Below are 21,763 nucleotides of genomic sequence, written 5' to 3' on the forward strand. Positions count from 1 at the left end.
ACCACACTGATGATAATGTAGTTGTAACTTACCAGGAAGTGCCTCATGAGCGGTCAGAACCACACTGATGATAATGTAGTTGTAACTTACCAGGAAGTGCCTCATGAGCGGTCAGAACCACACTGATGATAATGTAGTTGTAACTTACCAGGAAGTGCCTCATGAGCGGTCAGAACCACACTGATGATAATGTAGTTGTAACTTACCAGGAAGTACCTCATGAGCGGTCAGAACCACACTGATGATGGGGTTCTTGGGGCCTCCTGCTGGTTCCTGCTCCTTCACAAGAGAAACCCTCTCAGAGCGGAGTGGCCGTGGCCTCTTTGAGCTTCTCTCCCGATCCTCCTCTTTGCCTTCTGCTGCGCCAGGTTGAGCCTCAAACTCTTTGTCTGTGGGGAGAGATCATGAAGACGAAGCATCAATCAATAAAACAGAGCAGATAGACATTTAGATGGTGAACATATAGATATAGACATTTAGATGGTATAGACATAGAGGGTAGATATAGACATTTAGATGGTGAACATATTGATATAGACATTTAGATGGTGAACATATAGATATAGACATTTAGATGTTATAGACATAGAGGGTAGATATAGACATTTAGATATAGACATTTAGATGGTGAACATATATAGACATTTAGATGGTGAACATATAGATATAGACATTTAGATGGTGAACATATAGATATAGACATATAGATATAGACATTTAGATGGTGAACATATAGATATAGACATTTAGATGGTGAACATATAGATATAGACATTTAGATGGTGAACATATTGATATAGACATTTAGATGGTGAACATATAGATATAGACATTTAGATGGTGAACATATTGATATAGACATTTAGATGGTGAACATATAGATATAGACATTTAGATGGTGAACATTTAGATATAGACATTTAGATGGTGAACATATAGATATAGACATTTAGATGGTGAACATATTGATATAGACATTTAGATGGTGAACATATTGATATAGACATATAGATATAGACATTTAGATGGTGAACATTTAGATATAGACATTTAGATGTTATAGACATAGAGGGTAGATATAGACATTTAGATATAGACATTTAGATGGTGAACATATATAGACATTTAGATGGTGAACATATAGATATAGACATATAGATATAGACATTTAGATGGTGAACATATAGATATAGACATATAGATATAGACATTTAGATGGTGAACATATAGATATAGACATTTAGATGGTGAACATATAGATATAGACATTTAGATGGTGAACATATAGATATAGACATTTAGATGGTGAACATATAGATATAGACATTTAGATGGTGAACATATTGATATAGACATTTAGATGGTGAACATATAGATATAGACATTTAGATGGTGAACATATAGATATAGACATTTAGATGGTGAACATATAGATATAGACATTTAGATGGTGAACATTTAGATATAGACATTTAGATGGTGAACATATAGATATAGACATTTAGATGGTGAACATATTGATATAGACATATAGATATAGACATTTAGATGGTGAACATTTAGATATAGACATTTAGATGTTATAGACATATAGATATAGACATTTAGATGGTGAACATATTGATATAGACATATAGATATAGACATTTAGATGGTGAACATATAGATATAGACATTTAGATGGTATCGATATAGACATTTAGATGGTGAACATATTGATATAGACATTTAGATGGTGAACATATAGATATAGACATTTAGATGGTGAACATATAGATATAGACATTTAGATGGTGAACATATTGATATAGACATTTAGATGGTGAACATATTAGATATAGACATTTAGATGGTGAACATATAGATATAGACATTTAGATGGTGAACATATAGATATAGACATTTAGATGGTGAACATATTGATATAGACATTTAGATGGTGAACATATAGATATAGACATTTAGATGGTGAACATATAGATATAGACATTTAGATGGTGAACATATAGATATAGACATTTAGATGGTGAACATATTGATATAGACATTTAGATGGTGAACATATAGATATAGACATTTAGATGGTGAACATTTAGATATAGACATTTAGATGGTGAACATATAGATATAGACATTTAGATGGTGAACATATTGATATAGACATATAGATATAGACATTTAGATGGTGAACATATAGATATAGACATTTAGATGGTGAACATATAGATATAGACATTTAGATGGTGAACATATTGATATAGACATTTAGATGGTGAACATATAGATATAGACATTTAGATGGTGAACATATAGATATAGACATATAGATATAGACATTTAGATGGTGAACATATTGATATAGACATATAGATATAGACATTTAGATGGTGAACATTTAGATATAGACATTTAGATGGTGAACATATAGATATAGACATTTAGATGGTGAACATATATAGACATTTAGATGGTGAACATATTGATATAGACATATAGATGGTGAACATATAGATATAGACATTTAGATGGTGAACATATTGATATAGACATATAGATATAGACATATAGATATAGACATTTAGATGATATAGACATTTAGATGGTGAACATATTGATATAGACATATAGATATAGACATATAGATATAGACATTTAGATGGTGAACATATAGATATAGACATATAGATATAGACATTTAGATGGTGAACATATAGATATAGACATTTATATGGTATAGATATAGACATTTAGATGGTGAACATATAGATATAGACATTTAGATGGTGAACATAGCTCTTTCCATGACATTGATTGACCAGGTGAATCCAGGTGAAAGCTATGATCCCTTATTGATGTCACTTGCTAAATCCACTTCAATCAGAGACATGGATTTTGTATGTGTGCCATTCAGAGGGTGAATAGGCAAGACAAAAGATTTAAGTGCCTTTGAATGGGGCATGGTAGTTGGTGCCAGGAGCACCAGATTGTGTCAAGAACTGCAACGCTGCTGGGTTTTTCATGCTCAACAGTTTCCTGTGTGTATCAATGATGGTCCACCACTCAAAGGACATCCAGCCAACTTGACACAACTGTGGGAAGCATTGGAGTCAACATGGGGTAGCATCCCTGTGGAATGCTTGACGGGAGGTGTGTGTATGCAATCCATGCAATCTCCATAGATAGACATTGGCAGCCTTACTGATGAACTCAGTGACTTTCAACGTGGCACCGTCATAGGATGCCACCTTTCCAACAAGTCAGTTTGTATAATTTCTGCCCTGCTAGAGCTGCCCCGGTCAACTGTAAGTGCTTTTATTGGGAAGTGGAAACATCTAGGAGCAACAACGGCTCAGGCGCAAAGTGGTAGGCCACACAAGCTCTCAGAACGGGATCCCCAAGTGCTGAAGCGCATAAAAATCGCCTGTCCTCTGTTGCAACACTCACTACCGAGTTCCAAACTGCCTCAGGAAGCAACGTCAGCACAAGAACTATTCGTTGGGAGCTTCATGAAATGGGTTTCCATGGCCGAGCAGCCGCACATAAGCCTAAGATTCCCATGCACAATGCCAAGCCTCGGCTGGAGTGGTGTAAAGCTCGCCACCATTGGACTCTGGAACAGTGGAATCACGCTTCACCATCTGGCAGTCTGATGGACGAATCTGGGATTGGTGGATGCCAGGAGAACACTACCTGCCCCAATGAATAGTGTCAACTGTGAAGTTTGGTGGAGGAGAAACAATGGTCTGGGGCTGTTTTTCATGGTTTGGGCTAGGCCCCTTAGTTCCAGAGAAGGGAAAGCTTAACGCTACAGTATACAATGACATTCTAGACGATTCTGTGCTTCCAACTTTGTGGCAACAGTTTGGTGAAGATTCTTTCCTGTTTCAGCATGACAATACCCACGTACACAGAGAGAGGTTCATACAGAAATGGTTTGTCGAGATCGTTGTGGAAGAACTTGACTATTCTGCAAAAAGCCCTGACCTCAACCCCATCGAACACCTTTGGGATGAATTGGAACGCAGACTGCGAGCCAGGCCTAATCGCCCAACCTCACTCTTGTGGCTGAATGGAAGCAAGTCCCCACAGCAATGTTCCAACAACATCTAGTAGAAAGCCTTCCCAGAAGAGTGGAGGCTGTTACACCAGCAATGTTCCAACAACATCTAGTAGAAAGCCTTCCCAGAAGAGTGGAGGCTGTTACACCAGCAATGTTCCAACCACATCTAGTAGAAAGCCTTCTCAGAAGAGTGGAGGCTGTTACACCAGCAAAAGGGGGGACCAACTCCATATTAATGCCCATGATTTTGGAATGAGATGTCTGATGAGCAGGTGTCCACATACCTTTGGCCATGTCGTGTATGGGCCCTGGTAAAAAGTAGTGAACTATATAGGGAATAGGATGCCATTTGGGACGTATCCCTAGATGGACCATAAAGCACTATTCTATTCCGATCTATTCTAAACAGACATAAAACAGTTGACTTCACACATACCGTTGTCCTCCTGATCCTCATCCTCTCTGAGGTCCACCAAGCAGATGTGTTTCATGATCTGTCGTCTGTTGCCGAACACACGGTTGCACTTCTTGCAGTCCAGGGCATTGTTGTCCTCTGGTTCTTCCTCGTCCACTGGCCCAGCTTCTGATTGAGCCTCTACTGTCTGTTGTTTCTGCTTTTTCTGGTTGGGGCTAGTAGTCTCTGTCATGGGCCCATCAGCTACAATCTTCTTGGTTGAGCCCTTAGGACGTCCTCGTTTTCTCTTAACAGGGCTATCTGTGGGGGAAATATGATCATTGCCATCCATCACTCTATTACACACAGACAGACCTATAGGGCCGGTTTCCCAGACACAAATTAAGCCTAGTCCTGGATTAAAAAGAGTTGTCAAAATCGGATTACAATCTGCTACAAATGTTTGAAGGACTATCGAGGCACTGAGTAGCCAATTATTCAGATCATTGAAAAACACAGAAACACCATAATACGGTCGGTTGTTGCAATGCCCTATTATCCCTGGCTGCTTTGAAGAGGTGCTCACCTCCACCTCCACCCTTAGTATCCCTGATTACTTTGAAGAGGTGCTCACCTCGACTAGTAGCATCCTTGGCTGCTTTGAAGAGGTGCTCACCTCCACCCTTAGTATCCCTTGCTGCTTTGAAGAGGTGCTCACCTCCACCCTTAGTATCCCTGGTTACTTTGAAGAGGTGCTCACTTTGACTATTAGTATCCCTGGCTGCTTTGAAGAGGTGCTCACCTCCACCATTTGTATCCCTGCTGCTTTGAAGAGGTGCTCACCTCCACCTCCACCCTTAGTATCCCTGGTTACTTAGAAGAGGTGCTCACCTCCACCCTTAGTATCCCTGGCTGCTTTGAAGAGGTGCTCACCTCCACCTCCAACCTTAGTATCCCTGGTTACTTAGAAGAGGTGCTCACCTCCACCCTTAGTATCCCTGGCTGCTTTGAAGAGGTGCTCACCTCGACTATTAGTATCCCTGGCTGCTTTGAGGAGGTGCTCACCTCCACCATTCTCCAGTGGAGCTGTCAATGGCATGAGGGCCACAATGATGTCATCAGCGTTGAGCCCCTCTGTGTGGTGCTTCTCAGACACATGGGAGAGGAGCTGTGCGCGGTGTGGAGAGAACAGGTTGCACAGTTTACACATGAAGATGGAGGAAGTCCCACCTGTGAATTAACAGCCAGGCAGGCCAAGATTAATGTGTGTTTATGTACAAATTTGATCATTACACATTGACAGTTGGTAGAGCATGGTGCTTGCAATGCCAGAATTGTGGGTTCGATTTCCACGGGGGACCAGTACGCAAGAAAAAAAAGAGAATGAAAACGTAAATCGCTCTGGAGAAGAGTGTCTGCTAAATTACTTCAATGGAAATGAGATATTTTCAATAGGCTGGCAGTGGATTGGCCTTCACATTGTGCTTGTGTGTCTCCTCGTGTGTTTAGTGTTCGTTCTGCGTGGTTCATTCTTTGGTCAGGGACTGTATATTTTTCCTCTAGCTACCTACCTGTCTTTCATTCAAAATACTGAATTCCATCCTAGCTAGGGCCTACATGAACAAGCCAGCCTAGCAACTACAAGCTGAGAATAGTGACATGGAATGAGGTCAGTGCTGTATAGTTTATTGGTTTGCTCTGTGCACACTCTGTAGCTCTCCAGACAGGTTTAGCTACCACTGCAACAGCAAAGATGGTTGAACTCCTGACTCCTCAGCAGTATGAATAAAGCTAGCTAAACCCTGGGAGAAACAGGAACAGTTTCGTGATAAATACTTTCTTTACAAACTAAATCCAGTAACTTTAGGCCGAACATTTAGCTGCAATAAATGTGCTGTCAATGTTGGTCACGGTAATTATGTGCCCCACTTTTAGCAGTTTAAACTTCACATGAGTAATTTGACTACATCTGTTGGCTAAGCTTGCTACTTTTACCTAGCTAAGAAATGTTATTTCTCGAGATAGTACTGTACGAAAAGGTAAACAATCGATTCGAGTACTTACCTGCAGTTGACGTCGCCATGTTTGTAAAATAAAACGTAATACCCTAAGAGTTACATGTACATTTATTTATATCTACATTACTTATTGAATAAGTAATTGAAAATCGTATTTTTATTTGTTTTGAGGAAGGTTTCTGGCGAATCTGCGACAACAAATATGGCGGATAAAGTCTTCCTGTGGAGAGCAAAGCAGGCTGGTTTGGGATGTTCTCCCCCAGTGGCTGGGATGACCAGAAGGCATAGTCTACCCTTGATACATTTGTAAAAGGTTTCCACTCCATTCTTTTGAATGGGATCGTGTACAGTACTCTCCTTATTACAAAAATCCTCTGACATATCATGATTGGTTACTCACGCCAAGATATGCTCAATGGTTATTACATTTGTTCCCGTAACAGTAGAAAACGAATTTATATAAATAATGTGATGAAATAATTCAGCTTTAAATTAATGTAGCCTACATGGATTTTGAATACAGGTGTGTGAACTGGCAAAACATTTCAATTTGTGAATGAATGTGCATTTTCTTCAGTAATCACTACCATTTTCAACCAGGTCCATAAAAATGTTAGGCTACTAGTATGCTATAAACTGTGATATACATTAAACATTCCAAGGAATAAAAGAAACAGTCAGTCAATCAATACACATTTGCAAAGTTTATTTTTTTGCAATAACAAACAGTATTGTCATTATTGATCGGTGACAATGCATCCACATATCATCCATTGATTGCATCTTCTACATGTTAGGTTTCTCATTTTAAAAAACTACCAATGGGAATTAATTGCAGCCTTCTTCTCTGTTCGTACAAAAATAAATATTTCCATCTCGTCACGAGTGATCCATTAAATCCCATCCATGCAGATTGAAGCTGTCCAAGCCAGCCAAAGTAAACACCCTCCCCCCAGCCTTCCATACAGGCTATAGCTGAGTGTAGGATGTTTACAGTAACTACACTCAGAATGGAGAAGCTAGGATACTTCCGTTTCCACAGCAGTAGAACTGGAAGTAAAGCGCACTCACTTGGGTCAGACACACTCGTGTCTGGGAAACACCAGATGTACAAACAATAACATTCAGTTATTTAAATGCAGATGCAAACCTGAGGTTGGTGGCATCTTAACAGGGTAGGACAGGCTTGTGGTAATGGCTGGAGCAGAATGGTATCAAATACAGCAAACGTATGCCATTCCATTCATGCAGTTCTGGCCATTATTATGAGCCATCCTCCCCTCAGCAGCCTCCTGTGGTCCCGATCCACTTTTACTTGCAACCGCTTCCCTCATCCACTTTGCCATACATACATCACTGGAGGGTTTACTCCAAGTGATGGGAGGAAGAGAAGGTGCTGCTAATTTTGACTGGAATGCAGCCCTGGATCTACAAACAACAACACTGGTCTAGGAGTCTGCGGAAGAATGGAGCAGCAAACACCCTACTGAAAGCTAGAACATGTACATCACAGCTTCCAGTCGGGGATGTTTACAGTACCAGGCAACCAATCTTGACAACACACTGAACATATCTGTAAAGATGACACTACTGTATGCAGTCTGTCACTGACAATAGCAGCTAAGGAAATTGGAATCGAACTTTGACCTTGGTCGCCCCCTACAGGGCTGTGAGAAAACATGAACAAGTCAAATAAGACAATAGTGACAAGTTTATCTATCCATATTTGACAACATTCAGTGTTGTTGTTATTCCATTGACTATGTCTCCCTCATACGGTGTCATTTTAGAAACAGCAGAGATGGCGTTGGATTGACGTTGGATTTCAACGATCTGCCAGAATAAATGGTGTAACTAACTCAGAACCTGGGTTGTGTGAAAAACATTGAATTTCAAATCTTTTTTCAAATCTTTATCTGCATTATTACATTTTTCCAGAGCCCTGCTACATCATAAGTCTAAAAACAAGCTAGTTAAGGAACATTAGGTAACAAAAAAGATAGTTATAGCATTTGATAAATTCAATCGGCATTAGAACAAGCTTCCAAGAAAATAGAGAAGCCAGCTTGCTTGACTTTAATATATGCGGTTTTTAAAAGAACGAAATGAACTTGTACTGCTTGCTACCGCTAGTGCTGCTAACCTCTGCAGAGTGCAATCAAGCACAAAGCTAGCAGGCTAACACGGGCAGAAGTAAACTGGAGAAAGGCCGACAAGTAGCTTCACAATATTAAACGTAAACATGGAGTACTAGGTAGCGAACTACGGTTCTCTATTTGGCTTTAGTCGCCCGTCGTTTAGCTAACTGACTTGCAAGCAAAACAAATCTGTCAAAAAAGTAATCTAGCAGATTAGCATATCCAACTAGCCAGCTGTGCTATCCTTCCGAGTAAAGTCAAACATGCTAACCAGCTGAGCTATCCTTCCGAGTAAAGTCAAACTCCTTCAGGCTTACTAGCGAGGCTATGCTCCGCTCAGACTGTCCTCCCCGTGACCACGCATAGAATAAACCAAGTACCACGAAAACGACACCGAAGCCGCACCATACGGAGAATATCTCGCCGTTTTAAAGCACAACAGTTAAGTTTTACCTCCGCCATTCTGTTTCCTTCTGTGTGGCGCTTGTCTTTAGCATGACCTTTAGTTACCCGACACTAATATTGACGTAATTGTCATGGAAACAGAACTCCGCCTGCTACGTGGATTCGCGTACGTTCGAAAATGACCACTGAGCTATAATAAGAAGTCAACGACAGTGGACAAAGAAAGAATAAAGCCACCTCTTTACCAAGATTACCCCTTTCATAAATAACATCGCAATAGGTCAATTCTCAAAGTTAGGACGCACAGTACATTCACACGATGATACTACAACGGACCTCAATCAATATTTTACAGTAGCTGACTGAGGATGGTTTATATCAAATTACTGTACAAATGTTTCGATTCAATATCAAACACAGAAATGGCATAGGTGGAATATTTAAATAATGGTAGTAAAATGTAAAATGCAATACACACTGTAAATGTATAATCTTCAACCATAACCCTAACACTTCTACGACAGTACTACAGTACTACAGTACTACAGTAGCCCATATAGCCTGGTCTGGGAGATTTGTGGCATACATCCTCCTCAGTATTTATCCATATTTTATTGTCAATTGTTGTCCTTACAGCAAAAAGCCATACATTTTTAGACTTATTTCATTGAACAAAACAAAATAGTTTAACAGCAACCAAAATGTAATAATTATCATGCTAATGCACTGAAAAGCCCAAAAGCTACTTAAAAACATTATTAAAGGTTCACTCGGATATCTTGAGAAAACAATGATCCAACTTGTTATTCATGCAGCTTTTATAACCTTGAAGAAAGAAGAACATGACCAGATCACAGGAATCTGATAACCAAACCTCATGAGTAGAATATAAGGATCATATGAAGCTCACTCCAACATTTACACCCACCTTAGACCCATAAGCACATTATCATTGCAAGCCATATGATTCTGATATCAAGTATATACATATCAACTCAAATGAACCAATAACAAATAAATAACCCTGGTAAGAATAGTTGTTGCCCCGGGCAAATCGGCATTTCATACTTTGATCTATGGAGCATAAGCTTGGAGTCAGTCTAATCCCCATGACTTGAATCTCACTGAAGCAGGCTGCTGCTGTTGTTACGTCAGTAAATGATGGTTTGTTGTCTGTAAATGTCTGTTATCAGGCTGTCAGTCCTGAAACGTTGCATCCATTGATGAGAGGGTGAGAAGGTTTCAAACTGGCAGCTCCACGGCCCCCTCCTCCTCTCCATCCCCGCGGTTGGCACGGATCTCAACTAGGGTGCGGGCGAAGTGGCTCCAGTCCTCAGGGTGTGGCACTGCCAGCTACAGGAGACAAACACGGTCAGTCACATATCAAATCAAATCAAATCCAATGTTATTGGTCACATACACATGGTTAGCAGATGTTATTGCAAGCGTAGCAAAATGCTTATGCTTCTAGATCCGGCAGTGCAGCAATATCTAACAGGTAATATCTAACAAATTCCACAACGAAACTTAATACACACAATCTAGTAAAGGAATGGGACAAGAATATATAAGTATAAAATATATGGATGAGCATATATATGAAGAAAAAAACTGAAAAACAATTGGATAGAAACAACAGTAACTAATGTATCACATTTCAGCAAAGAAGTGAATGAGAATCCAAGGCACAACAACAAGGCCACGAGTTCCATCTTGTTTCAGATACAGCACCCATTCTCTCATCGTTCCAACCCTTTAAATGATGGACTTAATTATTTCACCTCTCCCACATCGTAGATCCAGACACGTCCCTCCGAGTCACCCACGGCAACCTCTCTGCCTCCCGACGCCCATCTCACACGGTTCAGAGCACACGCCCCCTCGATCGTCACACTCGCTGTGGGCACCTTTAAAAAGAAAAGCGTCATATTATCTTACAACCACATACCAACAACAGATAGCTATGTAGAAATATGATCAAATCCTTCTGCATCAAACACATCCAGTCCAGGATAAAAGAAAGCTGTACAGTGGTAAACAATTAACTAATAAAAACCATCATGGAGAAGAACGAGCTGGAGGAGACTGCCCAGAACAGAGTGTGATGGAGAGGAACGAGCTGGAGGAGACTGCCCAGAACAGAGTGTGATGGAGAGGAACGAGCTGGAGGAGACTGCCCAGAACAGAGTGTGATGGAGAAGAACGAGCTGGAGGAGACTGCCCAGAACAGAGTGTGATGGAGAGGAACGAGCTGGAGGAGACTGCCCAGAACAGAGTGTGATGGAGAAGAACGAGCTGGAGGAGACTGCCCAGAACAGAGTGTGATGGAGAGGAACGAGCTGGAGGAGACCACCCAGAACAGTGTGATGGAGAGGAACGAGCTGGAGGAGACTGCCCAGAACAGAGTGTGATGGAGAGGAACGAGCTGGAGGAGACTGCCCAGAACAGTGTGATGGAGAGGAACGAGCTGGAGGAGACTGCCCAGAACAGAGTGTGATGGAGAGGAACGAGCTGGAGGAGACCACCCAGAACAGAGTGTGATGGAGAGGAACGAGGTGGAGGAGACTGCCCAGAACAGAGTGTGATGGAGAGGAACGAGCTGGAGGAGACCACCCAGAACAGAGTGTGATGGAGAGGAATGAGCTGGAGGAGACTGCCCAGAACAGAGTGTGATGGAGAGGAACGAGGTGGAGGAGACTGCCCAGAACAGAGTTTGATGGAGAGGAACGAGCTGGAAGAGACCGCACAGAACAGAGTGTGATGGAGAGGAACGAGCTGGAGGAGACTGCCCAGAACAGAGTGTGATGGAGAGGAACGAGCTGGAGGAGACTGCCCAGAACAGAGTGATGGAGAGGAACGAGCTGGAGGAGACTGCCCAGAACAGAGTGTGATGGAGAGGAACGAGCTGGAGGAGACCGCCCAGAACAGAGTGTGATGGAGAGGAACGAGCTGGAGGAGACTGCCCAGAACAGAGTGATGGAGAGGAACGAGCTGGAGGAGACCGCCCAGAACAGAGTGTGATGGAGAGGAACGAGCTGGAGGAGACTGCCCAGAACAGTGTGATGGAGAGGAACGAGCTGGAGGAGACCGCCCAGAACAGAGTGATGGAGAGGAACGAGCTGGAGGAGACCGCCCAGAACAGAGTGATGGAGAGGAACGAGCTGGAGGAGACTGCCCAGAACAGAGTGATGGAGAGGAACGAGCTGGAGGAGACCGCCCAGAACAGAGTGATGGAGAGGAACGAGCTGGAGGAGACCGCCCAGAACAGTGTGATGGAGAGGAACGAGCTGGAGGAGACTGCCCAGAACAGAGTGTGATGGAGAGGAACGAGCTGGAGGAGACTGCCCAGAACAGAGTGATGGAGAGGAACGAGCTGGAGGAGACCGCCCAGAACAGAGTGATGGAGAGGAACGAGCTGGAGGAGACCGCCCAGAACAGAGTGATGGAGAGGAACGAGCTGGAGGAGACCGCCCAGAACAGAGTGATGGAGAGGAACGAGCTAGAGGAGACTGCCCAGAACAGTGTGATGGAGAGGAACGAGCTGGAGGAGACTGCCCAGAACAGTGTGATGGAGAGGAGTTGTCGATGACCTATGCTCCCAAAGGAACGATGGGCCATATGTAAGTAAAGTAACCAATGAGATTGTGTGACTCACCTCAGTGTCATTGTTGAGGTTCCACAGGTCCAAACGACCCATCCCATCCACGGAGGCAAAGAGAGCCGGATGCACAGGGGACCAACTGACATCATAGACATAGTCTGCATTATCCTCAAAGGAGTACAATGGCTTGTTGTGCTGGAGAGAGAGACAGACACAGAAAGAACAACAAATTCAAATTCTATTCTACGAGAATTCTATTCCATTCTTATTCTACAGAGACAGACACAGAAAGAACAACAAATTCAAATTCTATTCTACGAGAATTCTATTCCATTCTTATTCTACAGAGACAGACACAGAAAGAACCACAAATTCAAATTCTATTCTACGAGAATTCTATTCCATTCTTATTCTACAGAGACAGACACAGAAAGAACCACAAATTCAAATTCTATTCTACGAGAATTCTATTCCATTCTAATTCTATAGAGACAGTGCAGGAATGCTGCTACTGCTGAGGGTTGTTTGGGGACTTAGGTGGCAGTTATAGCTGTCTTGTAATTGTTAGTTTAAAATGTAGATCAGGGAACAGGGGTAACACCCTGAGTAGTTTAATGTGACTTGTCTTACCTTGATGGACCACAGTTTTACAGTCCAGTCAAAGGAGGACGTGATGAAGAGGTGTGAGAAGTCTACAGTGCCCACAGCGTTATGGCAGCTGATCCCAGTCACTGGGCCCTGGTGCCCCTCAAACATCTCAGCTATACCTGCTTTACTGCACACAACAACATAACAAGGCATTCACATAAGTACATTCAATGAGCCTTAAGATAAAGCTATCATTCCAGATACCGTAGGTTGGTTGGTCGAAGGACACACACATATCGCAAACATCTTGCCCTGTTTTCATTGGAAACATAAATAACATCAACTTCATGAGGTTGCATTCATTTGTAACAATAAAAAACATTGTAAAATAGAGATAATGTGAGAGACTGACATTACACACATCCCCCAGTGTCATGTGCTGTTTCTATGGAAACGTGAAGACACATTCATGTTCTAAATAAGTGTCCCTGTTGAGCCTAAGCTCACTAACCTGCCGTGGCGGGACGCAGAGTACACCATCCCTTCCTCGCTTCCCACCACGTAGTTGTTAACATCTCCGGCAGGGAAGGCCATTCCTGTTACTGCTACGGGCTTGGACTTATTGTAGACCAGCTCCATACTCTCCTGTTAAATGCAGGCTCATATAGTTTACCTCAATAAACATGGAACAAAGACAAATACTAGTCATTTTCTTTATGGATAAAAAAATATATATATAATGACATCATTTATTTAGATACATTTTCTGAGGAGAATTAATAGGAGTTTATTGCGATACATACGTCTCAAATGGCACCCTATTCCCTTTATAGTGCACTACTACCCTGGTCAGAAGTAGTGCACTACTACCTAATGGACCCTGGTCAGAAGTAGTGCACTACTACCCAATGGATCCTGGTCAGAAGTAGTGCACTACTACCCAATGGACCCTGGTCAGAAGTAGTGCACTACTACCCAATGGACCCTGGTCAGAAGTAGTGCACTACTACCCAATGGACCCTGGTCAGAAGTAGTGCACTACTACCCAATGGACCCTGGTCAGAAGTAGTGCACTACTACCCAATGGACCCTGGTCAGAAGTAGTGCACTACTACCCAATGGACCCTGGTCAGAAGTAGTGCCCTATTACCTAATGGACCCTGGTCAAAAGTAGTGCACTATTACCCAATGGACCTTGTTCAAAAGAAGTGCACTATAAAGGGAATAGGGGGCCATTTAGGAAGCAGCCTTATGCCCCTCTGCTCACCTGAGGCTGAGAGAGCATGTCTAGACTCCAGGAGCACATCTTCCCATCAGTAGACACTGTTATCAGGTTGTTGGCGTTCTGGGTACCCACCACGTTGACACAGTACACTGGGTGCTAGAGGAAAGAACAGTAGGTCGGCTCTTAGATGTGTTACCACGAATCTAATGTTGTTCCCCAGACACTTCTTCCCAACTCTTCTTATACGCAATTGGCCTGGGGGCGAGGTTAACACAAATCTGTTTGAAATGTTTTTGAATTTGTTATAAAAAGAAAGAAAAGCCAAACAAACTAGCTTGAATCAGAGATCAGGGGCAACTTAGAGTAGGAGTTCTCAGATGACAACGAACAAAGATTCCATGGACACGGGATATCTGATCCTAGATCAGCACTCCTACTCTAAAAAGTTTGATACGGCCCCAGAGGTCACACTGATATAAACACGGTACAGTAGAGTATATGAGAGGCAGAGGGAGGTGTCTGTTAACTTACAGTGTGTAGTGGGAGGTGTCTGTTAACTTACAGTGTGTAGAGGGAGGTGTCTGTTAACTTACAGTGTGTAGAGGGAGGTGTCTGGTAACTTACAGTGTGTAGTGGGAGGTGTCTGTTAACTTACAGTGTGTAGAGGGAGGTGTCTGTTAACTTACAGTGTGTGGAGGGAGGTGTCTGTTAACTTACAGTGTGTGGAGGGAGGTGTCTGTTAGTTTATAGTGTGTGGAGGGAGGTGTCTGTTAACTTACAGTAGAATGTATGCACGCATGACTGTAAGTCGCTTTGGATAAAAGCGGCTGCTAAATGGCATATATTATATTATTATTATTATATTGTTAACTTACAGTGTGTGGAGGGAGGTGTCTGTTAGTTTATAGTGTGTGGAGGGAGATGTCTGTTAACTTACAGTGTGTGGAGGGAGGTGTCTGTTAACTTACAGTGTGTGGAGGGAGGTGTCTGTTAACTTACAGTGTGTGGAGGGAGGTGTCTGTTAGTTTACAGTGTGTGGAGGGAGGTGTCTGTTAACTTACAGTGTGTGGAGGGAGGTGTCTGTTAGTTTACAGTGTGTGGAGGGAGGTGTCTGTTAACTTACAGTGTGTGGAGGGAGGTGTCTGTTAGTTTACAGTTTGTGGAGGGAGGTGTCTGTTAACTTACAGTGTGTGGAGGGAGGAGTCTGTTAGTTTACAGTGTGTGGAGGGAGGTGTCTGTTAACTTACAGTGTGTAGAGGGAGGTGTCTGTTAACTTACAGTGTGTGGAGGGAGGTGTCTGTTAGTTTACAGTGTGTGGAGGGAGGTGTCTGTTAACTTACAGTGTGTGGAGGGAGGTGTCTGTTAACTTACAGTGTGTGGAGGGAGGTGTCTGTTAGTTTACAGTGTGTGGAGGGAGGTGTCTGTTAACTTACAGTGTGTGCTGCAGCAGACAGGGGGGTCCTCTGGACGGGGGTCCTCCTGTGACTACGATTATCCCACAACACAATCTGTCCTGAGTATGTTCCCCCCACCACCAGGTTAGGATGGAACTGAGCAAAGCCCACAGACATCACTGACGACTGAGACAAAGAGAGAGAGAGGGGGAAAGAGAGAGAGAAAGAGAGAGAGAGAAAGAGAGAGAGAGAGAGGGGGGGATAGAGAGACAGAGAGAGAGAGACGGGGAGAGAGAGTGAGAGAGACAGAGAGGAAGACAGAGAGACAGAGACAGAGAGAAAGACAGAGAGAGAAAGTAAGAAAGAAACAGAGAGAGAAAGTGAGAAAGAGACAGAGAGAAAGACAGAGAGAGAAAGTGAGAAAGACAGAGAGAGAAAGAGACAGAGAGAGAAAGAGACAGAGAGAGAGAAAGTGAGAGAGCCAGATAACCAGAGGAGACAGAGACAGAAATAGCGAGAGATAGAGACAGAAATAGCGAGAGATAGAGAGAGAGAGAGAGAGAGAGAGAGAGAGAGAGAGAGAGAGAGAGAGAGAGAGAGAGAGAGAGAGAGAGAGAGAGAGAGAGAGAGAGAGAGAGAGAGAGAGAGAGAGAGAAAAAAAGTGAGAGAGCCAGATAACCAGAGGAGACAGAGACAGAAATAGCGAGAGATAGAGAGAGAGTAAAATGAGATGGCCAATATACAGCAAAACTACCTAGAACAATATAATAATGATTTGAATCAAGTTAAACTATGTTAGTTTTTATATTACCTTTATTTAACTAGGCAAGTCAGTTGTAAGTCGCTCTGGATAAGAGCGTCTGCTAAATGACTTAAATGTAAATGTAAATGTTAAAAACAAATTCTTATTTACAATGAGGGCCTAGGAACAGTGGGGGCAGAACGATAGATTTTTACCTTGTCAGCTCAGGGATTCAATCTAGCAACCTTTCGGTTACTGGTCCAACACTCTAACCACTAGGTTACTGGGACTTAAAGACACAGTCAGACTGCTGTTCATACTGGGACTTAAACACACAGTCAGACTGCTGTTCATACTGGGACTTAAACACACAGTCAGACTGCTGTTAATACTGGGATTTAAAGACACAGTCAGACTGTTGTTCATAATGGGACTTAAAGACACAGTCAGACTGCTGTTAATACTGGGACTTAAAGACACAGTCAGACTGCTGTTAATACTGGGACTTAAAGACACAGTCAGACTGCTACTAATACTGGGACTTAAAGACACAGTCAGACTGCTACTAAAACTGGGACTTAAAGACACAGTCAGACTGCTACTAATACTGGGATTTAAAGACACAGTCAGACTGTTGTTCATAATGGGACTTAAAGACACAGTCACACTGCTACTAATACTGGGACTTAAAGACACAGTCACACTGCTACTAATACTGGGACTTAAAGACACAGTCACACTGCTACTAATACTGGGACTTAAAGACACAGTCAGACTGCTACTAAAACTGGGACTTAAAGACACAGTCAGACTGCTACTAATACTGGGACTTAAAGACACAGTCACACTGCTACTAATACTGGGACTTAAAGACACAGTCAGACTGCTACTAATACTGGGACTTAAAGACACAGTCAGACTGCTACTAATACTGGGACTTAAAGACACAGTCAGACTGCTACTAATACTGGGACTTAAAGACACAGTCAGACTGCTACTAATACTGGGACTTAAAGACACAGTCACACTGCTACTAATACTGGGACTTAAAGACACAGTCAGACTGCTACTAATACTGGGACTTAAAGACACAGTCAGACTGCTACTAATACTGGGACTTAAAGACACAGTCACACTGCTACTACAACACTCTAACCACTAGGCTGCCTGTCATTACATCGTAATATATAATAATAATAATATATGCCATTTAGCAGACGCTTTTATCCAAAGCGACTTACAGTCATGTGTGCATACATTCTAGGTATGGGTGGTCCCGGGGATTGAACCCACTACCCTGGCGTTACAAGCGCCATGCTCTACCAACTGAGCTACAGAAGGACCATATTTAACAACACATTCCCTTCCATTATGTTTTTAACTTGTGGTTCTGAATGTTAGCAAGTAAAATGACTTCAACGTTGTATCATGAAATGTCATCCATCCTCTCTCAAGCATCAGTCATACGTCCCATCAGATGGACAAACAGCTGCTGACCTGGCAGTGAAATGTATACTCTGGAGTGGTCTTCTTGAACTTCATGTTCCACACCAGCGCTATCCCATCAGGCTCGTGTGGAGCATCCTCGTTGCTGTTGTAAGAGGCCACCATCAGTTCAGGGTACTGCAAAGACACAATATAGTATAGAACAGGACTGGATTGTTACTTCAACCAAGTCTTCTTCTTCTGTCTTGACCATAGAAATGGAATGAACAGAACGGGCTTGGAACCTCTGACCATGAGTGTAAACTCAGGGGTGAACTCAAAGTGGCATTCATTCTGCTTCTGTGGTCTTCACATAGACAAATAAAGGAAATGAAGGAAGTAGATGCATCAGATATGTTCTAAACTGGGAGAAAGTTCCATTGTACCTGTGGGGACCAGTCTAAGCAGGTGACTACTCGGTGTTTGGACCAGTGATCGTCATGGAACACACGGTTGAAAGACAGATTGGATCCACCTTGCATGTCCCTGATAAGACAGAAAGGGAAATGGGAAAGATGTTCGCTCCAGTTCTACTCTGATTCTACTCCGGCGCTACTCCGGTTCTACTCCAGTGCTACTTCAGTTCTATTCCAGTGCTACTCCAGTTCTATTACAGTGCTACTCCAGTGCTACTCCAGTGCTACTTCAGTTCTATTCCAGTGCTACTCCAGTTCTATTACAGTGCTACTCCAGTGCTACTTCAGTTCTAATCCAGTGTCACTCCAGTGCTACTTCAGTTCTAATCCAGTTCTATTACAGTGCTACTCCAGTTATACTCCAGTTCCTAATCCAGTTATACTCCAGTTCTATTACAGTTCTATTACAGTGCTACTCCAGTGCTACTTTAGTTCTAATCCAGTGTCACTCCAGTTCTAATCAAGTTCTAATCCAGTTCTATTACAGTTCTACTCCAGTGCTACTTCAGTTCTAATCCAGTTCTAATCCAGTTCTATTACAGTGCTACTCCAGTTATACTCCAGTTATATTACAGTTCTATTACAATGCTACTCCAGTGCCACTCCAGTGCTACTGTAGTTATACTCCAGTTCTACTCCAGTTATACTCCAGTTCTATTACAGTACTACTCCAGTTATACTCCAGTTCTATTACAGTGCTACTCCAGTGCCACTCCAGTGCTACTGCAGTTATACTCCAGTTCTATTACAGTACTACTCCAGTTATACTCCAGTTCTATTACAGTGCTACTCCAGTGCCACTCCAGTGCTACTTCAGTTATACTCCAGTTCTATTACAGTGCTACTCCAGTACCACTCCAGTGCTACTCCAGTTATACTCCAGTTATATTACAGTGCTACTCCAGTTATACTCCAGTTCTATTACAGTGCTACTCCAGTTATACTCCAGTTATATTACAGTTCTACTCCAGTGCCACTCCAGTTCTATTACAGTTCTACTCCAGTGCTGCTCCAGTTCTAATCCAGTTCTATTACAGTTCTACTCCAGTGCTACTCCAGTTCTACTCCAGTGCTACTCCAGTGCTATTCCAGTTATACTCCAGTTCTATTACAGTTCTACTCCAGTGCTACTCCAGTGCTACTCCCGTTCTACTCCAGTTCTACTCCAGTGCTACTCCAGTGCCACTCCAGTGCCACTCCAGTGCTACTCCAGTGTATGGGTGTACTTATTCCTCCCATAACATCCATCCACAGGGAACATGGTGTGCATCCTAAATGGCCCCATTCCTTGGATATCCTGCAATAACTGGGACTTTTCAGTTTTAATTGTTTTATTAATGGAAATTCAGTACAAAGCTGTGATGAGCTGATGAGCCCTATGGACCTTGGTCAAACGTAGTGCACTACATAGGGATCAGGGTGCCATTTGGGACACGCCCATGCTCAATGCTCAATGTTCTCACCCTTCTTTGTCCTCCAGGTCCCGGCCGCTGTAGTCGAAGAAGATGTCTCCCTCCTCGGCCAGCGCCCGCTCCACCACAGAGACCGACCGCTCAAAGAACACCAGGAAGTCCTCTGAGTGGAGAATCTGTTCCCTCTCCTCCTCCGTCAGCTCTCTGGGATGGGCTGAGAGGGATCACACACATTGTGATACCAGTGTTGAGAATATATGTTAGTTGTATATGTTTAGCTGCCCAACAAGTCACCTCAGAGGTTGCGAGTGCTTGTCCTAACAGCAGTGTGTTAAAGAACATAAAGTCATTATTACCCTCTTTACTGTCCTCTGCCTCTCCTTCCTCCTCCGGCTGGTCAGTCTGAGGGGAAGCTTTAGGCTCACTGCTCTCCTCATCCTCTTCTTCTTCTGGGAAGAAAGACGTGTTTTATGTTCTACACTACAGGTGGCTGCAGATGGGAGAACGGCTCATAATAACGTCCGGAACGGAGTGAATGGAATGGTGTCAAACACCTGGAAACCATGGAAACCATGTGTATGATGTATTTGATACCATTCCACTGATTCCACTCCAGCCATTACCACGAGCCCAGTCCTCCCCAATTAAGGTTCCACCAACCTCCTGTGTTACACACATACATACAACATAGGCTTCAACATTCTTTCACTCTGTAGGGAGAGAGCATGTTGAAAATATCAACCATACCCATTCATACTAACCAACCTAGAGCTCTACATTAAAAGTATACATTTCAAGAGTCTACTTCAAGAGTCTACTTTAAGAGTCTACTTCAAGAGTCTACTTCAAGAGTCTACTTCAAGAGTCTACTTCAAGAGTCAACTCAAGAGTCAACTTCAAGCATCAACTTCAAAAGTCAACTCAAGAGTCTAGTTCAAGAGTTGACTTTAAGAGTCAACTCAAGAGTCAACTTCAAGAGTCAACTTCAAGAGTTCTTTAAGAGTCAACTCAAGAGTCAACTTCAAGAGTCAACTTCAAGAGTTGACTTCAAGAGTCAACTCAAGAGTCAACTTCAAGAGTCAACTTCAAGAGTTCTTTAAGAGTCAACTCAAGAGTCAACTTCAAGAGTCAACTTAAATTCAAGAGCCAATTCAACATCCAACTCAATATTCATTACCTTCAGATTGATGTGCTGCTGAAGGAGTCTGGGTCTCTTTAGTGTAGGTCACAAGCTCTTTGGGAACAAAGTCAATCTGTACTATTTTTGACGCTCCAAGTCTGTGCATCCTGCGCCTGAAAGATGGAATAAATGGCTTAGAGGACATACAGGGAACACTCTGCTATCAGTCAAGAAAAATATAACCTTTGTGTAAGTCCTATGGGCTCTGGTCAAAAGTAGTGCACTATATAGGGAATAGGGTGCCATTTGGGAGCAGATTCAAGAGATCTGCTATCAGTCAAGACAAATATAACCTTTGTGTAAGTCCTATGGGCTCTGGTCAAAAGTAGTGCACTATATAGGGAATAGGGTGCCATTTGGGAGTAGAATCAAGAGGAAAGACATACCCCAGCTCAGAGTCTGCCTGCAGCTGGAGAGCAGAGGGGTCCGTGTCCCACTGCAGGGTCCTAAACACAGCAGCAGGGGGCGCCAAAACAACACAAATTAGTCCATACATCAACTCAAGGGACATCACTTTTAGAACATATGAATTCATGCATGACCATGTGTACACAAAACAAACATTAAACAAAACACAGGATGGATCCCAAATGCCACCCTATTTTCTATGTAGTAGTGCACAAATGTTGACCAGGGCACATAGGGCTCTGGTCAAGAATAGTTGACTGTATGGGGAATAGGGTGGTATTTGGGACAGAGACACAT

The 21,763-nt window shown here is 42.7% G+C and overlaps 2 protein-coding genes across 2 annotated transcripts in view; both read right to left on the reverse strand.

The window, feature by feature from the left end:
- LOC124024524 (zinc finger protein ZFAT-like) overlaps positions 1-8,279 on the reverse strand; it is a 42,702-nt gene extending 34,423 nt beyond the window's left edge. Inside the window, exons 1-4 of the mRNA XM_046338446.1 lie at positions 6,519-8,279; positions 5,478-5,684; positions 4,497-4,775; positions 207-389 (exon numbers count right to left, since the gene is read on the reverse strand). Of these exons, the coding sequence (XP_046194402.1) occupies positions 207-389; positions 4,497-4,775; positions 5,478-5,684; positions 6,519-6,537 (688 nt within the window). The 5' untranslated portion in view covers positions 6,538-8,279. The remainder of the gene's footprint in view (positions 1-206; positions 390-4,496; positions 4,776-5,477; positions 5,685-6,518) is intronic.
- Positions 8,280-9,608: 1,329 nt separating this feature from the next.
- Positions 9,609-21,763, reverse strand: part of LOC124024527 (cytoplasmic dynein 1 intermediate chain 1-like) — a 19,692-nt gene continuing 7,537 nt past the window's right edge. Inside the window, exons 4-16 of the mRNA XM_046338449.1 lie at positions 21,445-21,504; positions 21,056-21,171; positions 20,235-20,324; positions 19,930-20,092; positions 18,437-18,536; positions 18,063-18,188; positions 15,863-16,009; positions 14,472-14,585; positions 13,716-13,849; positions 13,247-13,391; positions 12,671-12,811; positions 10,797-10,922; positions 9,609-10,368 (exon numbers count right to left, since the gene is read on the reverse strand). Of these exons, the coding sequence (XP_046194405.1) occupies positions 10,258-10,368; positions 10,797-10,922; positions 12,671-12,811; positions 13,247-13,391; positions 13,716-13,849; positions 14,472-14,585; positions 15,863-16,009; positions 18,063-18,188; positions 18,437-18,536; positions 19,930-20,092; positions 20,235-20,324; positions 21,056-21,171; positions 21,445-21,504 (1,573 nt within the window). The 3' untranslated portion in view covers positions 9,609-10,257. The remainder of the gene's footprint in view (positions 10,369-10,796; positions 10,923-12,670; positions 12,812-13,246; positions 13,392-13,715; positions 13,850-14,471; positions 14,586-15,862; positions 16,010-18,062; positions 18,189-18,436; positions 18,537-19,929; positions 20,093-20,234; positions 20,325-21,055; positions 21,172-21,444; positions 21,505-21,763) is intronic.

This window comes from Oncorhynchus gorbuscha, unplaced genomic scaffold (genome assembly GCF_021184085.1).
Source record: "Oncorhynchus gorbuscha isolate QuinsamMale2020 ecotype Even-year unplaced genomic scaffold, OgorEven_v1.0 Un_scaffold_1911, whole genome shotgun sequence".
Classification (NCBI taxonomy): domain Eukaryota; kingdom Metazoa; phylum Chordata; class Actinopteri; order Salmoniformes; family Salmonidae; genus Oncorhynchus; species Oncorhynchus gorbuscha.